General features: G+C 35.5%; 1 protein-coding gene and 1 long non-coding RNA gene across 4 annotated transcripts in view; one reads left to right on the top strand and one right to left on the bottom strand.

Annotated features, from left to right (window-relative positions):
- Positions 1 to 952: 952 nt before the first annotated feature.
- LOC110675837 lies at positions 953 to 2,110 on the top strand. Its single transcript, XR_002499836.1, has 2 exons — positions 953 to 1,078; positions 1,546 to 2,110. It is a non-coding gene; the product is annotated as an uncharacterized LOC110675837 (long non-coding RNA).
- The window catches only part of LOC5579978 (syntaxin-7), a 28,271-nt gene continuing 5,863 nt past the window's right edge, over positions 1,626 to 24,033 (bottom strand). For 2 of the 3 annotated variants that reach the window (XM_021841709.1, XM_001658555.3), the window contains exons 3-6: positions 13,381 to 13,450; positions 12,928 to 13,321; positions 12,706 to 12,861; positions 1,629 to 2,385 (exon numbers count right to left, since the gene is read on the bottom strand). In XM_021841709.1, the coding sequence (XP_021697401.1) occupies positions 2,296 to 2,385; positions 12,706 to 12,861; positions 12,928 to 13,321; positions 13,381 to 13,450 (710 nt within the window). In that variant the 3' untranslated portion in view covers positions 1,629 to 2,295. Of the gene's footprint in view, positions 2,386 to 12,705; positions 12,862 to 12,927; positions 13,322 to 13,380; positions 13,451 to 24,033 lie in introns of all 3 variants that reach the window. The other variant, XM_021841708.1, reaches the window with a different exon arrangement.

The following is a 24,033-nucleotide window of genomic DNA, read 5'->3' as shown; positions in this document are numbered from 1 at the left end:
CAATGGAATTGCATCATGCGATTTTCGTTTCCCATCCTCAAATTAAAACAAAAAGGAAAAACCTCGGATACCACACACGACGACGTACTTCCATCCGATTCGGTTCGATCGGTCCGAAACCGCCGGACAGTCTCGCAGAGTTGAAATTCGATACCCAAAATTGATGCGATCAATATTCCCATGCAATCGAAACGTACATTTGCTTGGGGAATTTTATCCCTCGTAAAAAAGAGGTTCATTAACTTAGTTATGATAGCAACCACCCACCGTACCACGTGATTTTGCTTATGCATTTTTATTGTTTTATGCTGCCAATAAAAAAAGGTCGTTCGCTTCGCTGTTTACACTTTTGCGCCAGATTTGTGCATATGAATGGTCCCTATTCGTCCTCCGTTGCTTATTATGAATGATATCCGGATTGTTGCGGGATCTGCACTGGACGGGATGGGAAAATGATTTGTGCTCGATAATGTATACACAATCTTCCAGCATAAGATAAATAAACCGTTTGCGGAGCAGAGCCAAGTGGTTACAGTGCGTTCGCTATGGAAAGGGAAGTTGTGTATGACTTATTTCAAGCCTAATTTTTCAAATCGGCGTATCTAACATTTGGAAGGATTCGAGAAAAATGCGATGCAATATATTGTAAAGCATTTTAAATCCTGTTTAAAATATTTTGCATTTTTTCTATTGCTGTGTCTTCTATAAGTTGAAAAAAAGAACACCGTTTCTAACCACTATTAAACAATTCCGATTTGTTTTGAATTAGATTGAAAAACTGGTGAAATTATCGAATAAACCCTTTTGCTTTGTGCTGCTCACATACACCATGATGATTCGTCGATATCATACCTTGCTTGATACATACACCTTGCTTGATGCGTCGGTTTGACAGTTCATTTATCACATGCGTCACGTCATATACACCAGTATTGTTTTGAAGTTGCACATACACCGGTTTGCAAGTTCCCATAAAACATAATAAAGTTTGTTCTATTCGTCAGTTTCTACGTTCAACTACAACGAATATTGAATGTTTCCAATTTCAACTCGACTAACAGGAGCACCGGACGGAGCCGTGAGTAACAAAAGTAAATGGAGAACAGTTCTTGTGAAAAATTTGGTGAGAAATTTGTCTAAAACTGAATACTGATGATGTTCCACATCAGTTTGCCGACCCGTCAGCTTACTGCAGCTGTGAAAATCCGAATCTCTCGATTTCCAACATGTTTAGTAATTCGAAAACAGTATGACGTATCTGCTGATTAAAATTTTATGTTTTGATTCTGCATATAGGTCGCTTTGCTATGAGCATATGTACGGTGTATGTGCTAGCATGAAAAATGTTGACAGTTGAGTCGCTTTGCAATGGTAGGGTGTATGTAGCCAAATTAAAAACACTGAGTAAAGTGCACTTAGGGCAGAATTGAAATTTATTTCAAAAAATCAAAAAAATGTCATAGGATTACTTTTTTGGACTCAATATGTAGATTATGCGTTTGTCAAGCCCATGCAAAGCAAATCTCGATTTGTTTATTTTTGCAGTTACGTCGGAATGAAGAATTATGCTTGATTTGGACATTTCGGAACAAATTACGTAAATTGTAACTCGACTGCGTTAGGTCTTCTTCGAGTGAATGTATTCATATATTATAGTTGTATCATCTTCAAATTATAAACTTTTTTATTTAGGATTTCCTTCCTTCGCATGCGTGTTTGTTTAATTTATCTATGCCTATTAGAACAGTCGTGATATAGATAAGTAATAATAATACAGTGTGGGCCGTATGCATTTGGAACGTAATCAATAGATTCACATTCGTATAAATAATAGAAGTAGTAAATGGTTAGATAATATCAAATAATTCGCTTCAGCAGGAAACTCAAAACTCACCTGTTCCATTCATCGGAATATTGCCTTTAGCACATCTATTCAAATTGATTTATCTCTATCTGTGGTTACAGCGTTATCACTTTCCGCAGGACGGAACCGCCCTTCGAAACACTTTTTGTAGCAAATTTTGCAGAATCGAAAATAAAAACAAATCTAATAAATAGGGCACAGTCACAGAGTGGGTGTTCGTAACGACTAGTCAATCGCTACAACAGTTAAAACATATAAGGTTCAGAAAAAGAACAGATTCAGTGAAAAATGGCGCGCGTCAAAATCTTACACCTTTTCCGACTTGGTATAGCGCAATTATCCAATAACTGTATCTAGGTAATTTATAGGTACATTTACAAACTAATCCTAACCAATCCGCCAGGGGTGCAAACAGTTCAGAGGAGCCGTCCCTAGTTCCGTATGATGATGATTAGAATGATGAAGGCCAGAATGGCCGCAGCTATCAGCGCTAAGATCAGCTTCTTTTTGCGGGCTTTGTTCTGTGGATGAAAATAAAGAATGTTCATTGTTTAGCTTTGCCATGTTCAATTGAGTGTGCCCTAAAAGTGAAAAATAGGTAACAGGCGAATGATTCAGATCTTACTCTTTACTTCCATAGAAATAATGTGATATTCATTTTACTTACTAATTTATCAGCATAGCATAGCATAGACTGACTGTACATGTCAATGGTTGCTACTCCGTGATTGATAGGAACTGTTATAAATTGCTCTAGGATACAAATGAATAAGGGATGGGAGTTTCCGCTTACTCTCGAAGTGCAATTTCAGCAGATCTAATATTATTGATCAATAACGGCGCCGGCCAAGTCCTTACAGTCAGTTGGGATGGGCAAGGAATGCTAGGGTGTAATGATTGATGATTCTAGAGACTGTGAATCAGTGATGCATATTAAACTGAACGCGAGCCAAAAGTGAGCTGAACGCGTTCTAAGTTTGCACGGGAACCTAATGGACATTGAACATCGAAGTTAAAAACATGAAAAACACTACATCACAACATATTAAATTCCAATCATTACAAATATATGGTACCTTAAAAGTTTCCTAACATGTTTGCAAAACTTTGCAACATTGAAATAAGTCGTGTGTCTACCATTACGACAGTTTTCATTACGCGTTCAATTTTCAGCTCGCACGGGTTCAAATTTTTGAACTGCTCAATGTTAAAGCCTACTTGATCCCTCGTTCGAAGGTTTGAACTGGAACGCAAACTGCCGAGAATACCTCTGCATCTCCACAATCACCACGGGAAGGGTGTTTATTATTGAGGGAGGAAAAAATCTGGAAGTCACCTTTGGTCGGTGATACAATCCATGGACAAGGGGGAAAATACGACTTATCCTTGAAGCTAGTTTTGTATTTTTGTAGCGAGAAGTTTTTCATTTTCATTTTCATTTTCATTTTGCAGCGTTTGGTGGGGCAATGAGAGCGCAAGTCAGTCCAAAGCCGGGGGAAGGGATAGGTAATGGCCGTAATAGTCTATGCGGACCACTTGAACACCATCGGAAAGGATAAGAAGGGTTGGGGTAGGGTATAGGGAATGGAGAAGACTTGACACAGTAATGCGATTAATGCTGCAAAATGTAAATGTGCTGAAAGCAATTTAATTTGAGTTTTGAAGTTAGATTTGACTTATTAAAATTCCAAATAGATCGGCCATTGTACAAGTAAGAAAGAATATGCTGATCGCTTTCTAGAAATTTTATAAACAACAAAATAATAACAATATGAGAGTGATGCTAAGGGCTGCTGATGGCACAATGCGACGCTTTAGGGGATTTTGATACTGATTGAACATTACTATACAGAGCGCAATGCAATCGATGGTGATAACTTTACAAACTTTATCTGTTTTTGCACTGATTGACGATGCTGATTTATATAAAAATATTTGATATTATTAGTTCATTTGTTTGTGTGATCTAAGTGTTAATAGTGGAAAAATTTTACATACCCTTTATAATAATACTTCCCTGATCAGAAATATTATATTTTGAGCACCCTTTTCGAAGCTATTCTATCCAGGTATCCATGTACTGCTTTCAATCCTGAAATTATTCTTATTGCGCATGCTCATGCATTATATTAGTGATGATCATAATCATGCAACAGATAAGAAGGAGAGAAAAAGAGAATATAGGAACAGTGATTAGTAATGAGTTAATTATGTAGTTTTGTTAGAATCATAAACAATTAAACAGTAGTAATGAATAGCTTTTAAAATGACTTTGCAGCATAGCTGAGCCTTTCGGATCGTAAGACCGATGTATAAAAATAGTTTGTTTCGAAATTGTCCGCGTGGTCTTCTAGTGCCCCCATTAGATAAGAATCAGTCATAGACATACATTCCCGAATGCTCGCCATGACCCTATGACCAACATTTGTATATGTATAGCTTTAGCTGATGTGGCTTTTCTAATGGGTAGTTCTTTCACTCATTGATTGTCTTCAAAACCTTGTCAAGTATAGAAAATTGATTTTATTTCATTTATTACTACATTGAAGCTACATTGTACTTATTATGTATTAGGTATTATTTTATGTTTTTATCACTATTGATATTATCAAGGCCAAAATTCCCAGTGAGTGAAGAATTTTATAGTACTAGAACACCATAGAAGATCGCTAAACATTACCTAATCATGGAACGGCTTTTTGCTCTATTATTTTAGGTAGATGCTATTGATCTCCCTTTGCTCCTATCCGCAACCCGGTGCACGCGCCCTGTTGGTTTTCGAAAACCTCGTAGAAGATTACAAACCGTCAATGGCATTCCCAATTACTACCCCACATTGCACATTCAAGGGTCTGATTGTGCTCCTAACCCACCCTCAGTTCGTAATCTTCTCGCCAGTTTGAAATTATATTTTCCCGAAGTGAAAGTAATTTTGATGAGAGATAGCCTAGTGCAGCCCAACTGCATAGTACAGTAGTTTAACCAGAATTTTTAGGTCAGAAGATAAAATCTAAATTTTGTAATAAAAAGGTTGCCATTGCTTTGAAATTCACCCAACATCTAATCAAAACTACTAACAACAGCGATCAATTATCAAAATTCATCGCTCCCTGGAAAATATAATTCCAAGCCCAGGGTATTTTTGTAGCGAGAAGTTTTTGGTAGAAAATTTAAAAAATACGTCAACATCTGCAGTGTCAAACCATTCAAAAGAATTTTCTCTTAATGGTGAAAACAGAAAAATATATGTATATATTTTCAAATAATTATATGAAAAAGGAGTTATGCCGACACTTGTAGTGACGAACCATACATAGTTTGTTTGAAAATTACATATGAGTATTACTGTGCATTTTTGTCTCGAGTTGAAAAGTTTTTTGTAGAAGGTAGAAGTTTTTTTTTAAATACGTCAACATTTATAATGTCGAACAATTCAAAAAATATTTTTAGGAATGTCAAAAAGAGAAAAATATATGTATCTTGATGCCAATACTTGTAATGACGAACCATACAAAGTTTGTTTGAATATTACATAAAAGTAATGCTTTCTTGAAAAATGTGTTATCATAAGCATGAAACGAGCTCACCAGTTGGCAATCCGTCCTCGATTGAACATGAATATATTTTCGCACTCACACAGCGCGAACAGCAAAACTTCTCGGCGTCCCGAAAACGAACCGTCTAGCTTGGGCTTTCCAAAACACTGCCCGAGAGAAAAAAAAAATCATTCCGGCGACGCACAAACTGAACTCGCTTGCTTGGGCTTTCGGAAGCACTCTGAAGTTTGCACCTGGATTTACAGCAAGCACAAAGAACAAAAAAATGAACTTGGAAACAAATATTTAGATGAAAAACGAGACTTAGACAGATCGTATAAATCCTTGGATTTTCAAGGATTTACACCAAGATTTTTCCAAGAAAACGCCAAACAAAGAATACTCTCAGAGCAATTTTATTTAGAATCTGAGGAGACATTTCTCAGAAGGCACTTTGTGGATTTTTTTTTGGCATAACACATCCTAGTTTTAATGATTTCTCCAAGAATTTCAACACAAATTACCTCCGGTAACTTCCTTACGGTATTGTTTCCAAGATTAGTTCAGAAATTCGTTCAATTTTTTTGGTTTTCCCTAGGAGTTGCTTCAAGATTTTCGTTAAGTAATTTTCCACAGATTATCTTCAGAAATTACTCCAGAGATAGCAAAGAATTTCTGAAATATCTCAATGAAGTCCTCAGCTCTTCAGGAATTTGTCCAATAATTCTTCCATAAAATTTTGAAATTCAGAAGTTCCTATTGTATTTTTTAGGATTTACTTCAAAAAAACAGACGTTACACTCTCATCAAAGTCCATCAACCACCTTTTTAACGGTCCATTCAAATATATTGTAGGTGGTCAACCCACCACTGGTAGCGCGCGCATCGTTTTTGTTCGTGTCTGACGTTTACGCACTACCGCCATCGGTTGGTCCATTGGACAATTGTTGCGTCTGTTTGTCTATTTCAAAACTCTCTATTGAAACCACCAGAAGATATCAAAGAATTTTCTTTTGGACTCCTCCATAAACTTCATCAAAGATTCTTCCAGAAATTGTCCAAAACATATCTTAAGGTTATTAAAAAAAACATGATTTGTCGGTATCTCTAAAAGAAATCGTAAGTAATCTCTGATGATACTTCATGAGAAATACCTGTTGAGTGTTGACTTCCTACATAATATAACTCTAGCAAGGATCTACATATTTTCTAAAAACAAACTTCTAGACCCTTGACAATGTCTTGGAAAATCCTCTTCATAACTTGCTGGAATGATAATTAATTAATAAATCCCAGAATGAAAACTTCGATAATATTCTAGAGAAATCCCTGAAAAACTTCTGGCGGAATCTCTGTAGAAATGTCATGTAGTGGAAATATGTTTGAAATGTTGTTGTGGGAGTTTTCAAATTATCACTAGATGAATTTCTATACCGATTCCTGGGGAATTTTGAACCGAACTAAAGCTAAAAATAGCTTGAATAATCACTGGAAATCTGTCTAAGAACTCCTGGATGAATTCTCCTAGTATTTCTTATTTTTCTAGACATATTCCTAACAAAATCAAATGAAGAAATAGGTTGGAGAATTACCGGTAGAATCTCTGGAGGAAATTCAAGCATTTTTTGAATAATATCCATATCATTCGCATCAATCTCGAACGATCCTATAACATTTCCCCGAATACCATTACCCCGAAAACCATCACCCCGAAAGTCAATACCCCGAATGGTCAAGTACCCCGAAAACCAATACCCCGAAAACCATTACCCCGAATAGTCCGTTACCCCGAATACCATTTCCCCGAATGGACCATAACCCCGAATTTTCTTGGCACGAAAAATTGAAGATCCGACAAATGAATCCCATATACCTATTTCATAGAATTTTGATTTTCATTTGAATTCATGTTCTTCATGTTATCGAAGATTTATTATTCTTTTAACAACAGCTATTCTTCATGAGCCAAGTGAGAACCCAAATTTTACTCACAGGCGTGTACTTGATTTTGTGAGAATGATTGTGTTCACAGCAATAAATCATTTTTCGAACTGATGATAATGCTGACATGTTAATAAGCGTTATATTATTTGGTAATGCATAATTATATTTTTATATTGCTGGAGGCAATGCGAGTTCAACATATTCTAAAATGTCATTAGACTATGGTTTGAAAAATGTCAGATGAAAATTTTAACTGATATTAAACTGACCACTATTTCAAAAGTACATCGCTAAAGAACAGCCTATGATAAAAGAAGAAAAAATCACTGTTGAAAACGTCAATAATTATGATGCCAACAATCACATTGCTAGTGCAACTTCCGAAAGAATGACCGATAACTAAAAGAAGGACAAATCTCTTGTTGGAAATTGTAATACTGACAAGATGTAATACAGACAAGTAATGCAGGGACTTATTTTCATTTATTTTTTGAAGTCACTGTCAACTTTGAATTTCGCTCAAGACAAATTTTGTCAGTCGATTTTTTTTACCGCTATCGCTCAAACTTCAACTCAAACGGTACAACTCGAAAGAACAGCCTATAACTCAATGAAGAGAAAATCATTGATTAAAATTTTTACACTGCCATTATACAACCTCGAAAGAACAGTCGATGATTGAAAGAATAAAAAAACACTAATAAGAATAATAGTAGAGGGTCTTGTTTCCCGGACTCGAAAAAATCCCGGGATTCGGGATTTTATTTTTAAAAATCCCGGGATTTCCCGGGATCCCGGGATAAAAATCAAATGCTTCCAAAACGACTATAGAGCGGCCGGAGCGGGTATTGAAGCAATGTTTAGTTTTATAGAGCAGTTTCATAATAATCAAACCCGTTTTTTAAGGTTAAGTTGAATTATAATAGACAAAAACAATGCTATCCTAGATTTCATTCATCAATATTTACCTATCTGCAGCTGAAGTCTATGAGAATTTATTAAAGTTAATTTGAAACAAAAATCTAACGTGATGCATAAGGTGTAGGTGTAGGTGTTACCAATCATTCTCAAAATTTACCAAACCTTTTAAAATCTACTCTTATGAATTTATTTATATTCTTGTGTAATAAGGTATCTTCATGCATTGAAATTATTGGCATGACAGCCACAGACATGTTAGTCCCAGAAAAATGTTAAAGTACACCGTACAAACTAAAAAGGTTACGAGAAGAGAAAATGACATAGATAAAATTTTAATATGATGGAAAATTCAACCACCAAAGCATTTGTTGATTAATGAAACAAACCGTAGAGAATCCTGTTAAAGTTTATTGAAAATTACGTTACTTACAGACTAGATAAAAAAAAGCATAAGTGGCTTCAAACCTCAATAAAAACGCGTATTGAGTAAGCTAAATTCAATAACTAAAATACATTCTTGCATTAACTGTCACCAGTAAATCATGCAGCTTGTTTTTGCCATTATTAGAAAATAATACAACAATATTTTCTAGTTCAACATCCAATTTCGGGAAATCCCGGGATTTTCGAAAATATCCCGGGATTCGGGATTTTTTAGATCCCGGGATTTCCCGCGATTTTTGTCCCGGGATTCCCGGGACAAGACCCTCTAAATAATAGTAGTTACTAAGCCGAAAACTTTCAGGCTCAAATTCGCGAGCTTCCTTGAAGAATTTCTTGAAGTGCATCACTGATTTTCGGGGAAGTGTCGTATTAGGGGAGCTGGTTTTCGGGGTAATTTACCATTCGGGGTAATGGTTTTCGGGGTAATGGTTTTCGGGGTAATGTGTCATTCGGGGTAACGTTGCATTCGGGGTAATGGTTTTCGGGGTACTGGTTTTCGGGGAGATGGTTTTCGGGGTAATGGTATTCGGGGAAGTGTTATAGGACCATCTCGAACAGATGGTAGCCACTGACTGTCTTAAAAATAAGAACATTAGAGTCCTCTTAAGGAAGGCCCAAAAACTATTAAACTATTAGGTTACATGCTCCAAAAACTACAAAAATGTTAGGTTACATGCTCCAAATTTGTTTATTTGGACCCTCGGAAGCTACTGAGAGCTTCCAGAATAGAATTTGAGCGGAATCCGTCTACTTTAGCAGGAGGCTAAACAAGCTTGAACATTGTATAAAGAAAATCGACCAAATATATGAAGAAAGCGATTACACATACAACCATAGCTAGCGCCGTATTCGAATAATTTCTTTCAAAATAGATTTGAAGATTCTCCAATCCATAGAAAGAGACTACAGCAAACTGGAAGTATTTTTGCTAAGAAACAAAAAAGTTGGGGCCCCTCAAAATAGGTTACTTTTTAAAAGTGCTCCCGATTCGTTTTAAAATATTAGACCTATTCTGGTATAAAGGAGTCCTTGTTTGGTTCGGGTGGCAAAAAAAAACATTTTTTTTCTGTCCGTCTCACTTTCGGGGAAAATTTCAGTTTCCCTTGGTATACTTCTTCGTTTGTTAACGAAAAGGCTTCCGGTTTGTTGCAGTCTCTTCTATATTGAATGAAGAATCGTAAAATCAATTATGAAAGAAATTCATCGACTACAGCGCAACCTGGTCGGAAAAAAAGTGAAGTTTGGCCAAAACTATTTTTATCGCCTTAATTGATGAAATATGTAATCTGAATATGTTATTTGGCGTTTTTGTTGTTTCAGAAGGGGTTATTCACAAATTACGTAACTTAAAAAAAAATTAAATTAAAACTGTTTTCAAACTAGGCTGAGAGCACAAATTATGTTTATATTTGATCGAGTTTGATCAAAATGTGTATGAATAGTTATAAAATATATTTTAAATAAACTTTGTATGGAGAATATCGTCAAAATATATGTAAAATATTGAATTATTCAAATAGCTCTAACATGCAAATCAGCAAATTTCGGCAAACATTCTAAAGGTTTTTTGTAAGATTTAAGGATGCTTTTTGATGGGCAATATTCGAAATGGCGGCGACATGACGCGACAAGAGTTGATTTTCATGTTCAAAATCATCAAAATTACTAAAGTGTAATATTGAATAGTATTAAATATTCAACCATATATTTTTTCCATCCTCATGCTCGATAAAAGTGTTGAACCATAAGCTTTCAGATAGTGTGTAACTTTGGGGAAATATTGCATTCCAAAATTATACATTTTGTCATGCATTTTGTGCTTTATTTTATAGTTACATTTTTCAATTTTTTACTTCAGCTGGTTTGTCGTCATAAAAGTCATAGAAATTTAAAGTTTAGTTCAATTTCAATTAGGAATCATAATAATAAAACAAATGAAATACATTTTAAAATTTAAAAAATCATAAAAATCTCAAAAAAAGTTTTTGGTTTGGCCGCCCCTTTATATGGAGCCCGACCATTGTGCTATGGTCAAAAATGTAACCGTTTTTTATTGGTCGATTTCCTTCATACTTTAAGTTCGTATCGGTCATTTAGTGATTCTCTTACGCACTTGCTCAAGAATTTATCTAAGATCCCAGAAATTACTTCGAAAATTCATCTTATCAGAGATGTTTCTATGGATTTTCTAGGACTTTTTCTTCTAAATTATCATTGAGGATTTCTTTAAGAATTCAATCAGAAAATTCTCTAGAAATTTGTTCCCGAACTTCTCCATAAATTTTCCAAGGAAAACCTCAAAAACACATTTAATTAAAGGATTTTTTTTTAATTTTGAGGATATTCTTGAACAAACATTAGAGAGGTATTTCTGAAGAAAAGCCTACAGTAATCCCTGATGAAACTACTGTAGAAATTTTAGGTGAGCTCCGGCAAGGAATTCTTGAAAGAAATGCAAGACTTTTTAAGAGATCTTGAAGAATATCCTATATACATTTTAAAGAACATTATCCAAAAATTAATCAATCAAATCCCAAATTGATATCCTTTAAGATCACGGAAACGCTGGAGAAAGTTTTGTAGTAATATTTGCTAATGTGAATCCTTAAACTAACTTCAATGATTTTGCTTGAGAAATTACTCAAGAAATGTTAAAAAAAAGCTGCAGAAGTAATCTCTGGATGAAATACTGAAGAAATTTTTTTTTTCTGAAAACCCCATGAGATATCCCTGGTTTGTTGAGAAATTCATGGAAGAGTTCGTAACAGATTTCCTGCAATGATTACTAAAGGAATTCTTTGGAACAGTTCACGTGGATGAACTCTTGAAAAAAATCCATATAAATTGGCTGCAACAATAATTTTAAAAATCGACGCTGGAACTTCTATAAAAAATCTTGTATGGTTTCCTGGAAATTTCCCAAAACGAAATCCTTCAAAAACTCTGAAATAAACCTTTGTGAGTTTTCTTAAAAGAAATCCTTTCTATAGAAATTGTTGAAAGATCTCTATAACTAGAGAAATCGGTGAATGAGTTAGTAGGTAGTAGCATTATTGCCTAAGAATTCGTCTAAACATACAATTGAAAAAAATGTAGAAGAATTTCGAGACGAATTCCTGGGAGAATTGGATCAGAAATTAAAAAAAAATCTGGTAGAATTGCTGGAGATGCCCCTAAAAATATTGCAGAATAAATCTCTAGAGAAATCATCAGAAGTATTCTGACCCTTTCCTTCGAGGAGTCTAAAATTGAATTCCTAAAGAAACTTTGGAATAGTCACTAAGAAATGTCTAAATTCGGTTAAGCCTCTAGAATTTTGCACAGCGAGAATAAAAAGGAAAAAGTAACTTTAGAAAACTTTTTGGTTTAAAAAATATACTTTAGAGATCTCTTCTTAAAAACATCAGAGGGCTACCAGCCCTGCGATGTGGCAATTGCAAGAGGACTGCGTTGGACTACTAAAGAATTTCCTGGAGGAAAGACAATTTGGGATATTAACAATATCGCTAAAGTTTCCTCTAGAAATTTCTCTAGAGGAATTCCTTTACGAATCAGATAAATTTCTAGAGGGAAGTTTAGAGGTGTCCCTGATTATACTTCTGGAGTGAACTGAGACACTGAACACAAAATCCTGAAGCTCTCTCTTGAAGAACCTTCGAAAGAAGTCTTGCAGAACCTGTGGAAGAGTCACGTATGAATCTTGGGAAGCTTCTGGATGTACAACAGGTTTTTTAGAAGGATTCTTTTACAAATAGTTGAAGATTTTTTGTAATTGTTTCATTATTATTCTTATTTTTTAGAATTTCTTCAGGATTCCCTGTAGCAAATTTCGAGAGAATTTCTAGAGGAGTTTCTAAAAGTATCCTTGCCGCAAAACCTGATGTAATCATTCTATTAGTCTCATACTTGTGTCAGATACATATTCAGAAAATACCTACGTAATTTAATGTTGACCAGCTGTTTGCCAAATTGAGTCTTAAAAAAAGTGGAACTCACCTGATAGTGACTCGCTTGCTTCAGCTGCTGCACTCCTTCGGACACAAATACGCTCGTTTGCTCCACAGATGCTTCGATCGAGTCCACCGTATGGCCCTGCTCATAAACCAACGTGCCAAGTTTCTTGTAAATTTCGTTCACACTAACAATGTTTTCCTAAAACACAGTGATGAACCATAAATCTTTCATACCTCTAACTTGGTAATCATCATCATATCTCACCTCCAATTCCCGAATAGTGCGCTCTTGGTTCTCCAGCGCCTGCAGATCGATCTCCTCCTGCAGCTGTTCCTGCGTCTGCCCCCGCTGGCCGCTCACAAAATTGTCCTCGAACATCGACGCGTTGTTGTAGTTGGCGGAGGACCCCATGCTGGAATGGTTGGACCCAGGCGGTTTGTTCAGGGTCACGTGCGCTCCCCTGGCCTGCCGCACGGCATTCTTCTCCAGATCGACCGTCTTCTGTTGCACCTTCTGGAATGCATTGAGGGCCGCCGTGAACTCATCGACCAGCCGATCCCGTTGGATTTTCAGGTGCCGTTCCTTGCAGTTGACCAGGTCGTTCAGAAGGTTGTTCGTGTCGGTGATCAGCCGCTGGGTGTACGTCCGGATCTGGTGACTGCGAGGGAGGGAATTAATGTTGGACAATGTGCTAAATTGCTAACGAGTTTTACTTACAGTTGCTGCTTAAGCTCGGGTGAATCTTGGGCCGTTCCGAACTGGTTGACCATCCGTTGCATGGACGAAACTGAAAAGCAGAAATCATTAGATTATTATTATTACTAACCGTATCCTTCATCAGTATCATTTCAATTATCACATTTGTTTCTTAAATATAATTGTTCTGTGTTAGGCAACACTATCGTCCCAATTTAGTAGAACTAAATTAAGCTATTATTAACATTTTGTTTAAAACCTAATAACATTTCATAAAGATAAATAATAATAATAACATTTCATTTGCCGTAGCAGTTCAAAATTTTTACAGGTAAATTCAATCCAACTTTGTGTCGGAGTGCAGATATTTCCAGGGTAGTACCTCGAAATACCAAAATGCTGTCAAGTAGTTTTCAAGATTATTCCAAAGAAGAAAAGCTACGCCAGCAAATCTTGGGTGCGATGATCGATAATCCTGGTCAGTCGCACAGATGGATCGGTAAAAGGGTTGGAATCCACCATTCCACCATGTCCGCGTTATGAAGATGTTCCAGAAGACGAAGACCATCGAGCGGCAACCTGGAAATGGTCGAAAACCGAAAACGGAATACCCAGAGAAGGCGTAGAAGATAAGGCAGTACTTTAAGAATAACCCGAACCATTCCACCCGAGACGTGGCCAAAAAGGTCAATTCGTCGAAGTGATTCGTCTAGCAGACCATGAAGCGGGCTAGGCTACGTGATTTTAAGGTCAGGAAGGCGCTTAACTGGACTGACAAGCAAAACACGGTGGCCAAATTGCGTGCGCGGAAGCTGTACCGTGAGTGGCTGGTAAAGCCAAACCAATCCCCGGCCTCGAGTTTTTTGTCGGTACGTTCCGCATGGAGGTTCCGGAAAAGTTCCGAAAGAGGAAGAAAGATAAATTCGTGCAAAAATACCTGTTGTGGCAGGCGGTCTGCGAGTGCGGACGGTACAGCAAGCCGTTCGTTACAATCGGCACCATAAATGGGCAGACTTATCGAGAGGAATGCTTGCAGAAGCGCTTGCTGCCCTTCCTCCGCTCTAACCGTGGTCCCACGCTGTTCTGGCCGGATCTCGCTTCGTGCCATTACGCCAAGCCTGTAATGGATTGTTGGTACGATGCGAAGGGCGCTAATGTGGTCCCGAAGGAGGCGAACCCGCCAAATACATCAGAAATTGAAGAAGAAGTTGAAGAAAAGCGGAAAACATTCAAAACCTGAAGCTTTGAAGAAAAACTGGGATAAATTGTGTAAGGAAGATGGGTAAAGCCACGCCCACGATCTCATGAGCAGTGCTAAGAGAAATGTACGAGCATTCAGTTTGGGGGAGGAAACTCAATAAATAAATTATGCCAAAACATACAGTTGTGTTCAGAATAATAGTAGTGAATGCCGATTTTCATACAAAATGCTCAACTTTGGCATGCTGTACCTTTGTTTCCCTATGAGCAATCGGTATGAAATTTTGGCCGAGAACTACGAATATGCTTAATTTTATCACCACAAAATATTAAATTTTTCATACTACCAGTTAAAAGCACCTGGTGATATCGCTCAAAATAATAGTAGTTTTTCTTCGGTGTTCAGCAAAAAATTTTGTAAAAAATTGACTGTTTATACATTTATAGCTAGAGTGGAAACTGTTGAAACCATGAGTAAAGAAAAAATCAATAAATCAATACACCATAATATTATTTTGAGCGATTTCACCTGGTGATTAACTTTTTAACTGGTAGTATGAAAAATTTAATATTTTGTGGTGATAAAATTAAGCATATTAGTAGTTCTCTGCCAAAAATTCATACCGATTGCTCATAGGACGGATTTCACGCCAACTCGACACGCGATTGGCAGCACCCCTTCAGAATTCAATGAAACTTTCTGGGTGTGAAGACTATGTGAAACTAAGATACTTTACATACTTTGTTTTTTCAAAATCGATCTACACTAACATTTGGAAAGGGTCAAAGTTTTATCTTACTTTTTTTATAAACCCGTATAACTCGAAAACGGTACAAAAAAGTGTTGTATGGGGGACTGTCGTGAAATTTCCTGACGTTTTAGAGAAAAATATTGAAAAAATAAAAAAACATTTTCTACACCGAAAACACAATGATTCAAAAATTTAAAGTCGATTTAAAAAAAAACGGCCATTTCAGATTTTGATCGTCCTTAAGCAAAAAGTTTCGTAATTAAATTTACTAAAAGTCGTCCATACATTGCAAATTGGGCATATTTTAGGGAAAAAAGTTTTTCTAACATCGAATTTTTTAAGTCTCAAAGTTTTTTTGATTTTTTTTATTTCGCTTTAAATAGTCTAGTATGCTCATATTTTGAAGTGATAAATGAGTTTTAATCACAAAATAGATTATATTTGTTTTATTGGGAGTAGTTAAAAGAAGTAAAACGGAATTATACAGAGTTTTTTTTTTTAATTAAATACAATTGATCTCGCACCAAACCGCTTATGAAAAAATGAACTCCGTCTAACAATCCGATGGGTTTTTAATGGTTGGAAAGATATCACAATAATATTTTATTTCTTATTTGGTCAAAGCCAATCTTAACAGGTGTCTGGAAAGGGTCAATATTATGCTTATAAAAAAAAGTCGTGGTTTTTTTTATCATGCATCATTATTTTTATTATTGCTATATATCCTAAAACGTAGTATCTGCACATGAATATTTACATTATTTTTGGGCTTTACTGAATAAATTGAATATTTTTGGTTCATCCTCTGAATTGGTATACCGTTTGGCTGCAATTTGTGTATCACTAATAGGCATAAAACAATGATATTTTTGGGTACCAGGGACAGTTTTAACCTTATCAAACAATTCCATCAATTCCTCTTACATTTTAACATACTGTTCATTAGATATATAACAGAAATTTAATTTGGTGATACATGTATCAGTTTGTTTCACTGCCCAGTCGAATAGTTCTCGCGGAGTTGCGATTGTGTTTCCATAGTCTTTTGCAAGACTTGCTCTTTTTGCCATTCGCTTGAGAGTGCCACCAATAGCGTCACAGGGGCCTTTGCCGTCGTTTTTTCTTAGGCGGACTTCTGTGGAGCCTGATCACTAAGCGACATGACTCACAAATATACATAGTTTCATCAAGCTGATGACTTTATCCCATAGCACGTATGTGTTCGATCATTGTTGGTGACAAGTTTCGCAACTGGCTACGCCTGCACTTAGGATTGTTAATACCGGCGCAATATCTCGATATTTTAATGCGCGATAAATCTTGTTGATCCATCTTTAACTTCTTTTCACAAATGACGTAGATAAAATGAAAACATTATTTCTTATTCATCTGGCTTGTAACGCAGGTACGTTTAGTAGTATTTTCTAGAAGACAATTTAATGGGGTATGGATCAGGTTGTTCCTTTTCAATGTTTGCAATCTTTCGAACCATAAAAATCCATCGGATTGTTAGACGGAGTTGATTTTCTCATAGGCAGAGGCGAAATCCATAGATTGCCTTCATTTAAAAAACATAATCACTGCATAATTCCGTTTTTTAACTATTCTCAATAAAAATACAATTTATTTCTGATTCAAACTCATTTATCACTTGAAAACACGATCATATTTGACGGTTTAGAACAAAATCTTTGAAAAAAAAAGTTCAGTTTTGAACTTCGTTGTTAGAAAAACTTTTTTCCCTTAGATATGCTCAATTTGCAATGTATGGACGACTTTTAGTAAATTTAATTACGAAACTTTTTGCTTAAGGATGATCAAAATCTGAAATGGCCGTTTTTTTTTAAATCGTCTTTAAAGTTTTGAATATTTTTTTCAGTGTAGAAAATGTGTTTTTATTTTTCAATATTTTTCTCTAAAACGTCAGGAAATATCACGACAGTCCCTCATACAACACTTTTTTGTATGTCTTACCGTTTTCGAGTTATACGGGTTTATAAAAAAAGTAAAAAAAAACTTTGACTCTTTCCAAATGTTAGTCTAAATCGATTTTGAAAAAACAAAGTATGTAAAGTATCTTAGTTTCACATAGTCTTCACACCCAGAAAATTTCATTGAATTCTGAAGGGGTGTTGCCAATCCCTTTGTCGAGTTGGCGTGAAATCCGTCATAGGGAAATAAAGTTACAGCATGCCAAAGTTGAGCATTTTGTATAAAAAACGGCTTTCACTACTATTATTCTGAAAGCAAGTAGCTAATATATACTACGTACTAATTTAATCCCTGAACATTTGAGAAGTATCCGGTTTAAAATGAATTTTTGGTGATCATTTTTGTGTGTCTCATTTTTTCCGAGTCCAATCGTTAGTTAGCCAAAGACCATGGACAATAAAAATAAAATATATGGACGAAACACAACGAGTGGGTAGCGGTTCAGAAATTCCAAAACAATAACCACGTGATTCATAGTCAGCCCTAAGATGCCGCAATATTACCAATTTTTCTCATAATGTCAACCCAATGCTTCACATGTAAATTAGAAGCTGTATCTAGAAGAACACATTAAAAAGATTGAAAAAAAAGTTTTCTACTGTACTGCCCATAAACGCATAATTGTCCCATGTACATAGGAAACCCAGCAAACATGGGACTGACATGCATTTATGGGCAGTGTACGTGTCTTCAATTAACTTCCAGAGCATTGAAAGTTGTATTTTTTGCTTAAAATCAAAGTATTTTTTATGAAAATTCAACACTGCTGTTAAAATCGCGATTGAAAATCATGTAACCGCTTAAATAATAATACCTCCACTATATTGGTACACTGTTTCTTTGGTTGCGGTATATTTTTAATTTGTGTCCTATAGTTGCGGTATCCGTGTTTTTTTTATGGGATCCTCCATTATAGGAACACTTTACTGCAAGTATTGGTACAAGAAAAATTTTATCAATTTTATCGATATTTCATCAGTTATAAAGCAATTTGAACGCTTTTTTTTTCAACTATTCCGTGTATCAACAAGACAATACGTTGATTGGCAGTGTCGGTTCTGTGGCTAATCTAATAAAATCAGTGGAAATGACACTACCGCAATTATAGGAACACCCACAACTAATGGATCACTTACCCTACCAGGAAAATTCTTCGAATGAACTGTAAATTTTGATGATTGTATAACATTGAATCTCAATCTGATATTTAAAGCTTTTAAATTTCTCATTTACTTTGAGCAATTATTACGAGAAGTTTCATAAAATAAATTGTAAAAACCATAAAAAAAAGAATAACAAAGATCTTAATTTTATTATTTTTGCATGAATCCACTACTGTCAATGATGCTTAGCTTAACTGCTACTTGTCTCTTACTAAATCAATTTAGGAAGTGGTTTAGATATTTCTGACAATAAGACAGGAATTACTCAAGGTATTCTTTGTATTATTTCGTTCATTTTTATTCGTTATAATCATTATTATTACACAGCGTAACAAAAATCACATTTTTGCGTGTCTCAAGGATCAAATTATGTGTCTCTATTAGATTTGGGGTTGCTGAATCTGGTGCCATTCTCAGAAATGTTTCAGCACGTCGCAATTTTTCGCTACAGGTCGCCAAAGTTGTATAAAACACTGGTTTTATTAATGTTTACATAAAATTTAAAGTACAATTTATCATACTTTTTTGTAATCTAATCTACCAAACATGCAAAATAGAACTTGAACTTTCATTTCAGACATAATTTGATTGAAATTGCGCGATTAAATTTCGATTAAACCGATTTTTCAACATGCTTGCAGTCTCCATACAAAATTCTTCGTTTCTTCTATATGTCAAAATACAACAATTCTCTAAACCATCAAAAAATAACTTTTCCGTATCGAAAGTAATACAAACTTTGATGATAAGTATTGTTATATAGATAAAGTTTTTATTCTGCGGCAAATTAAGCCAATATATTACCTTACAAGCTGGCAAACTTGCATGCAAGTTGGCTTAAATAGTCATTTTTTGCATTTTCAACAGTGAATATCTTAAAAACTAGACGTGCTATGAAATTTATGAAAACGGCAATGGATTCAGCAACACTGAATTAAGTGAATAGCGGTATTTTGGTGCTGGAGACAAAAACGTGTTCCGCAGTGTTATTTATTAACGACTGTTTACCCTCGTCAGGGCATTCGTGTCGAGGTTTATTTGTGTCTTTAAAATATCCAACGTCAAAATCTGAAAGAGTTTCTGAATAATTTTCTGTAGGAAGTCCTGGAGTAATCTTCACATGAATTCTTGGTAATATTTCTGAAGAATCAGTATGAGGAATTTTACGATAGTTTTGTTCTGGAACGGCTAGCCTAAGTTTTGGAGAATTCTCTGGTGGAACTTTTGTTGGATTTCCTGGTGTTATTCCATTGAGAATTTCAAAAGGATATTTTAATGAAAAAAATTTGAACAAAATCTTGAGGAAATATTTGAAGAATCAAGAATGATTTGTCCATCAGAGATTCCTCCCAGAACTCTATCGGGAAAAAATCGAAAACAAAAAACCATGGAGGAATTTCGCAGAAATAAATTTTTGAGTAGAAGAATCGCTTTTGGACTGCTCCGTGACCCTTTAAAGAAATCTTTTTTTGCAATCCACTTAAGAATTTTTGTAGCTATCTCCAGTTGTGTTACAACAGGATCTTTGACATTTGATTTTCTGAAGGAATACTTGGGAAAATCTTCAAAGGAGTTCCTGGTGATACACTTTGCTCGCTTAAAGTATGGAGTAGCTTCAACGAGAATAAAAATCCCATAAATACTTTCAGGGATTATTTCATGAGTATTTCCAGTAATTTCTTCAGAAATACTCCCAAGGATTCCTGCAAGAATTCGTTCTGAAATACCTCCATGGATTACTTCAGGAATTTCTTTAAAGATTCTCAAGGGTTCTCTTAGAAATTTATTCAGAAATTGTTTAGGTAACTTCTCCAAGGATTCCTTCATGAATTCTTGCAGAATTTTTCCCGAGATTTCTTCAGGAATACCTCCAAGAATTCCTTCTAGGATTCTTCTAAGGATACTCATAGGAGTGTCACCAGACATTTATTCCTCCAGGTATTCTTACATAAATTTATCCTAAGATTCTTTCAGGAATATCTCTAGAGATTTATCAAGGAATACTTACATGAACATCCCCGGAAATATATCAAAATATTCCTCTACGAATACTTCCAGAGATACCCCCAGTAATCCCTCAAGAGATTCTTCCAGTACTACCCCAAAACCAAGTCACATTGGTAGCTAAATAACAGCTTGTTCAGCTAAAATATTGCTTGTACAGCATCTTTTCAGCTGAATAAACTGTTCAGCTATCAATGTTACCTGGGGATATTCCTTTGGGAATTCCTCCAAAATTACTATCAAATATACTTCAAGGGATACCTCCACGCATTTTTCTAGGAATAACGGCATGGTTTTCTCCAGGGAATACACCAGGAATAACTCTAGACATCGGGGCCTTCCTTAGCCGAGTGGCTAGAGTCCGCGGTTACAAAGCAAAGCCATGCCGAAGGTGTCTGGGTTCGATTCCCGATCGGTCCAGGATCTTTTCGTAATGAAAATTTCCTTGACTTCCCTGGGCATAGAGTATAATTGTACCTGCCACACGATATACGAATGGGAAAATGGCAACTTAGGCAAAGAAAGCTCTCAGTTAATACAGAGTGTCTACTCCTTTACATAAATGAAATTCCCTGATATTTCCAGGTTTTTTCCATGTTCTACAAAATAATTCCAGATTCATGAAATACTCCAATATCAGTTATATAAAAAGTTATTGAGAAAATTATTCGATTCAAAAGCGTTTCAAGCTTCCAATTTTTTTAATGCATGTTGAAGCTATTTCAAGATGGAACAATATCAAAGCTTAAGTTTTTGTCAACTGAATTGTATTTGATACAAAACCTTAATTGTATTTGAGAAGAAGACTCATTTTTATATCGCTTGTGAGAGCTCTGATCATCATTGTAAACTAAACGGAAGCACTTTACAGTATGCTTAACCCGTAAAATTTATTGAACAGCGTACTTGTGCAAAAACAGATAATGCACTATTCATTTTTGGACCGCGTTGAGTGAAGAAATCTCAAATGGTTTTCATGGGCACTTTGCTTACTTAAGATAGCTAAATGGGCAAAAAAAAATATACTTACAGATGTTTTCGACAATATTTCTCAATTAAATATACATGTAAACATTTTTTTCGACAATTTTTTCAATTATTTTCTCAAGGAATTTCTCCAGAAATTATTTCAAGTATTTGTCCAAAGCAGGGATGGGAAATGTACTGTAGCAAACATTTACCACCTCGACATTCACATTTTTTTACACGACCATCAAAATCCAAAGCAAACCATGACCGTTCAAAAAAAAAAATGTCACGGCTCTTCAAAACTGTAATCTTCTTCTTCCCAACGTTTTTTCAAACCCGAATGCGAGATGACTCGAGCACAGTGGTGACACGATTTTTGCGGTTTTCGGGGTTTTGCATTTTTGCTCGATAAAGGTAGCATGAAATTGAACTTGTTTATTATGTATCGCAACGGAATGATTGTGCTCTTGCTGTTAGAGCTAATAGATTTAAATTAGTTGAAAACACAAGCGAAATATTAGCGATTGAATTATTTAACATTTTTTTCAATCATTCACCTCGAGATGGCTGCCCGAAAACGATCATAGTGGAGAGACAAAAACATTGAAGTGTGTGAACCGTTGGCAGCGCAACACCTGATGGTATAGATGCTGCTTCTGCTTTGTGTTGTGATTGACTGGCAGAATCGATGGTAACTGTGGTAAATAATGGTCACAGTTCCCAAGCCTGGTCCAAAGATCCAGATATTTACTCAGGCTAGGATACATGGATGGATATCTTTATTTATGAGATTTGCAGCAAGAGGCTAGCTCTCCTCTTAAATGCTTCTTAAATGGAGTTCATGTAGTGATTATTTCCCATGGACCCCTTCGAGAATTTTCCTAATGAATTCGTAAAAGAATTTTGTTTTACATATCTCAAAAACACAACCTGGTTTTTGCTGAATATAATCGCAGAAATTAACTCAGAGATCGCTAGGAATGTCTTTACTGATTTTTTCGGATGTTTTTCAAGAAAGCCCAAAGTCCTCCAAGATTTTATCCAGTGATTCTTCCATCGATTTTCCTAGGGCATACTCTAAGACTTCCGTTTAGAGCTTCTTCAAAAATTCAACCAGAAGTTTCTCCAAAGATGCGTCTAGGGATTTCTTAAAAATTGTCCATCAATATTTATTTAACATTTCAACTTCATTTTTTTTAAGGATGACTCCAGGAATTACTCAGATTTCTTTAGGAATTCCTACAATAATTCTTTGAGATTTTTCAAGGAAGTCTTTAAATATTTGTCGAAGTATACTTCCAGGATTTTTTCTAGGCATTTCTGCATGGAAATGTGAATGAAATTTTTCAGAAATTTGAGAAAATGTTCAATGAGGTATTTCTAAAGAAAATTTGAAAGCAATCTTTGATGAAACTTGTGTAAGTTTTTAAGTCATCCGGTTGCTAGAAGAACTCATAGACCCTTGAGAAATTTTTAGAAGATTTTCTTGTTGAATTGATAATTAAAAAATATGTGTGTAATTTTCTGGCAAAATGTAATTTTCTGGCATGTGTTAATTAGAATGGAACCTTAAACTTTTATCACTTTTGTAAATTCTATGGGTTTTTTTTTGAGAAATGTTTGGAGAACTGCAGTTGTAAGTGAATGAAAAACCGAATTTAGTACTATACAATTTAATTCTACTATAGTTTGTATCCTTCGACAGATACGCGTATTTCGACCTCAACTGTAAGGCCGTCTTTAGTGTCATGTACTAGACTCGACTGCAGTTGTAATTATTCGATGAAATTCTGGAGTAATTTTTAGAACGAAATAAAAAAGTCTAGATGAACTTCATGATGAAACACAGGGTCGAGTTTGAGGAATTCTTTTAAAAGTTCTTAAAAGATTTTCTCGGATAGCCCCTCGAGGATAGTTTAGAGCAATTCTTTGGAGGTACCGTGGATGAAATGACGTATCAATTCGTGTCGGGTTTCTTGAAAAAAAAAACCTCTGAGCAATTTCTTTCAAGACTCTGGAATTGACCTTTGCGGTTTTTCTTGGAAAATATACAGTAAACATCCTTAGAAGATCTTCTACAGTAACAACTAGAAAATTTGATTGAAGGATTAATCGAAAAATTTCGAGAGAAAGTCTTAACATAATGTTTCCTGGAGCAAATTCTGGATAAATTACTCAAGATCTTCTATAAAAATCTCTGGGAGAATATCGAAGAGAATTGGTAGAGGAATTTCTAAAATAATTTCCCCTGGCCTGGATCATGGGGATTGACGGTGCCAAAGTAAAGGTGCACCGTAAAATAATATCCGTTTGTATAAAATATCACCTTCCCAATACTTTGGCACACCTCTAACGGATCATGATTTATCATGAAACGGCTGCTTGCAGGCTGAGGATCTGTTAATATGTTTCTGCATATTATCAGGAACTCTTCGAATGGAGGGACCGCCAGGGCTCAGTAGTTACTTATGCACCACTACTTGTAGTTGCAGTTTGTTAGATGAATTGTAGCATCCTTTGTACTAATCGGTAATGGTGGATAGGTTTCGAAGCTAACGCATGATCCAACTTTTTGTTATGTGACTTAAAAGTGA

The sequence above is a fragment of the Aedes aegypti genome, chromosome 2, assembly GCF_002204515.2.
Source record: "Aedes aegypti strain LVP_AGWG chromosome 2, AaegL5.0 Primary Assembly, whole genome shotgun sequence".
Taxonomy (NCBI): domain Eukaryota; kingdom Metazoa; phylum Arthropoda; class Insecta; order Diptera; family Culicidae; genus Aedes; species Aedes aegypti.
Note: the sequence above shows the minus strand (reverse complement) of the source record. Positions and strands in the feature narration are given on the sequence as shown.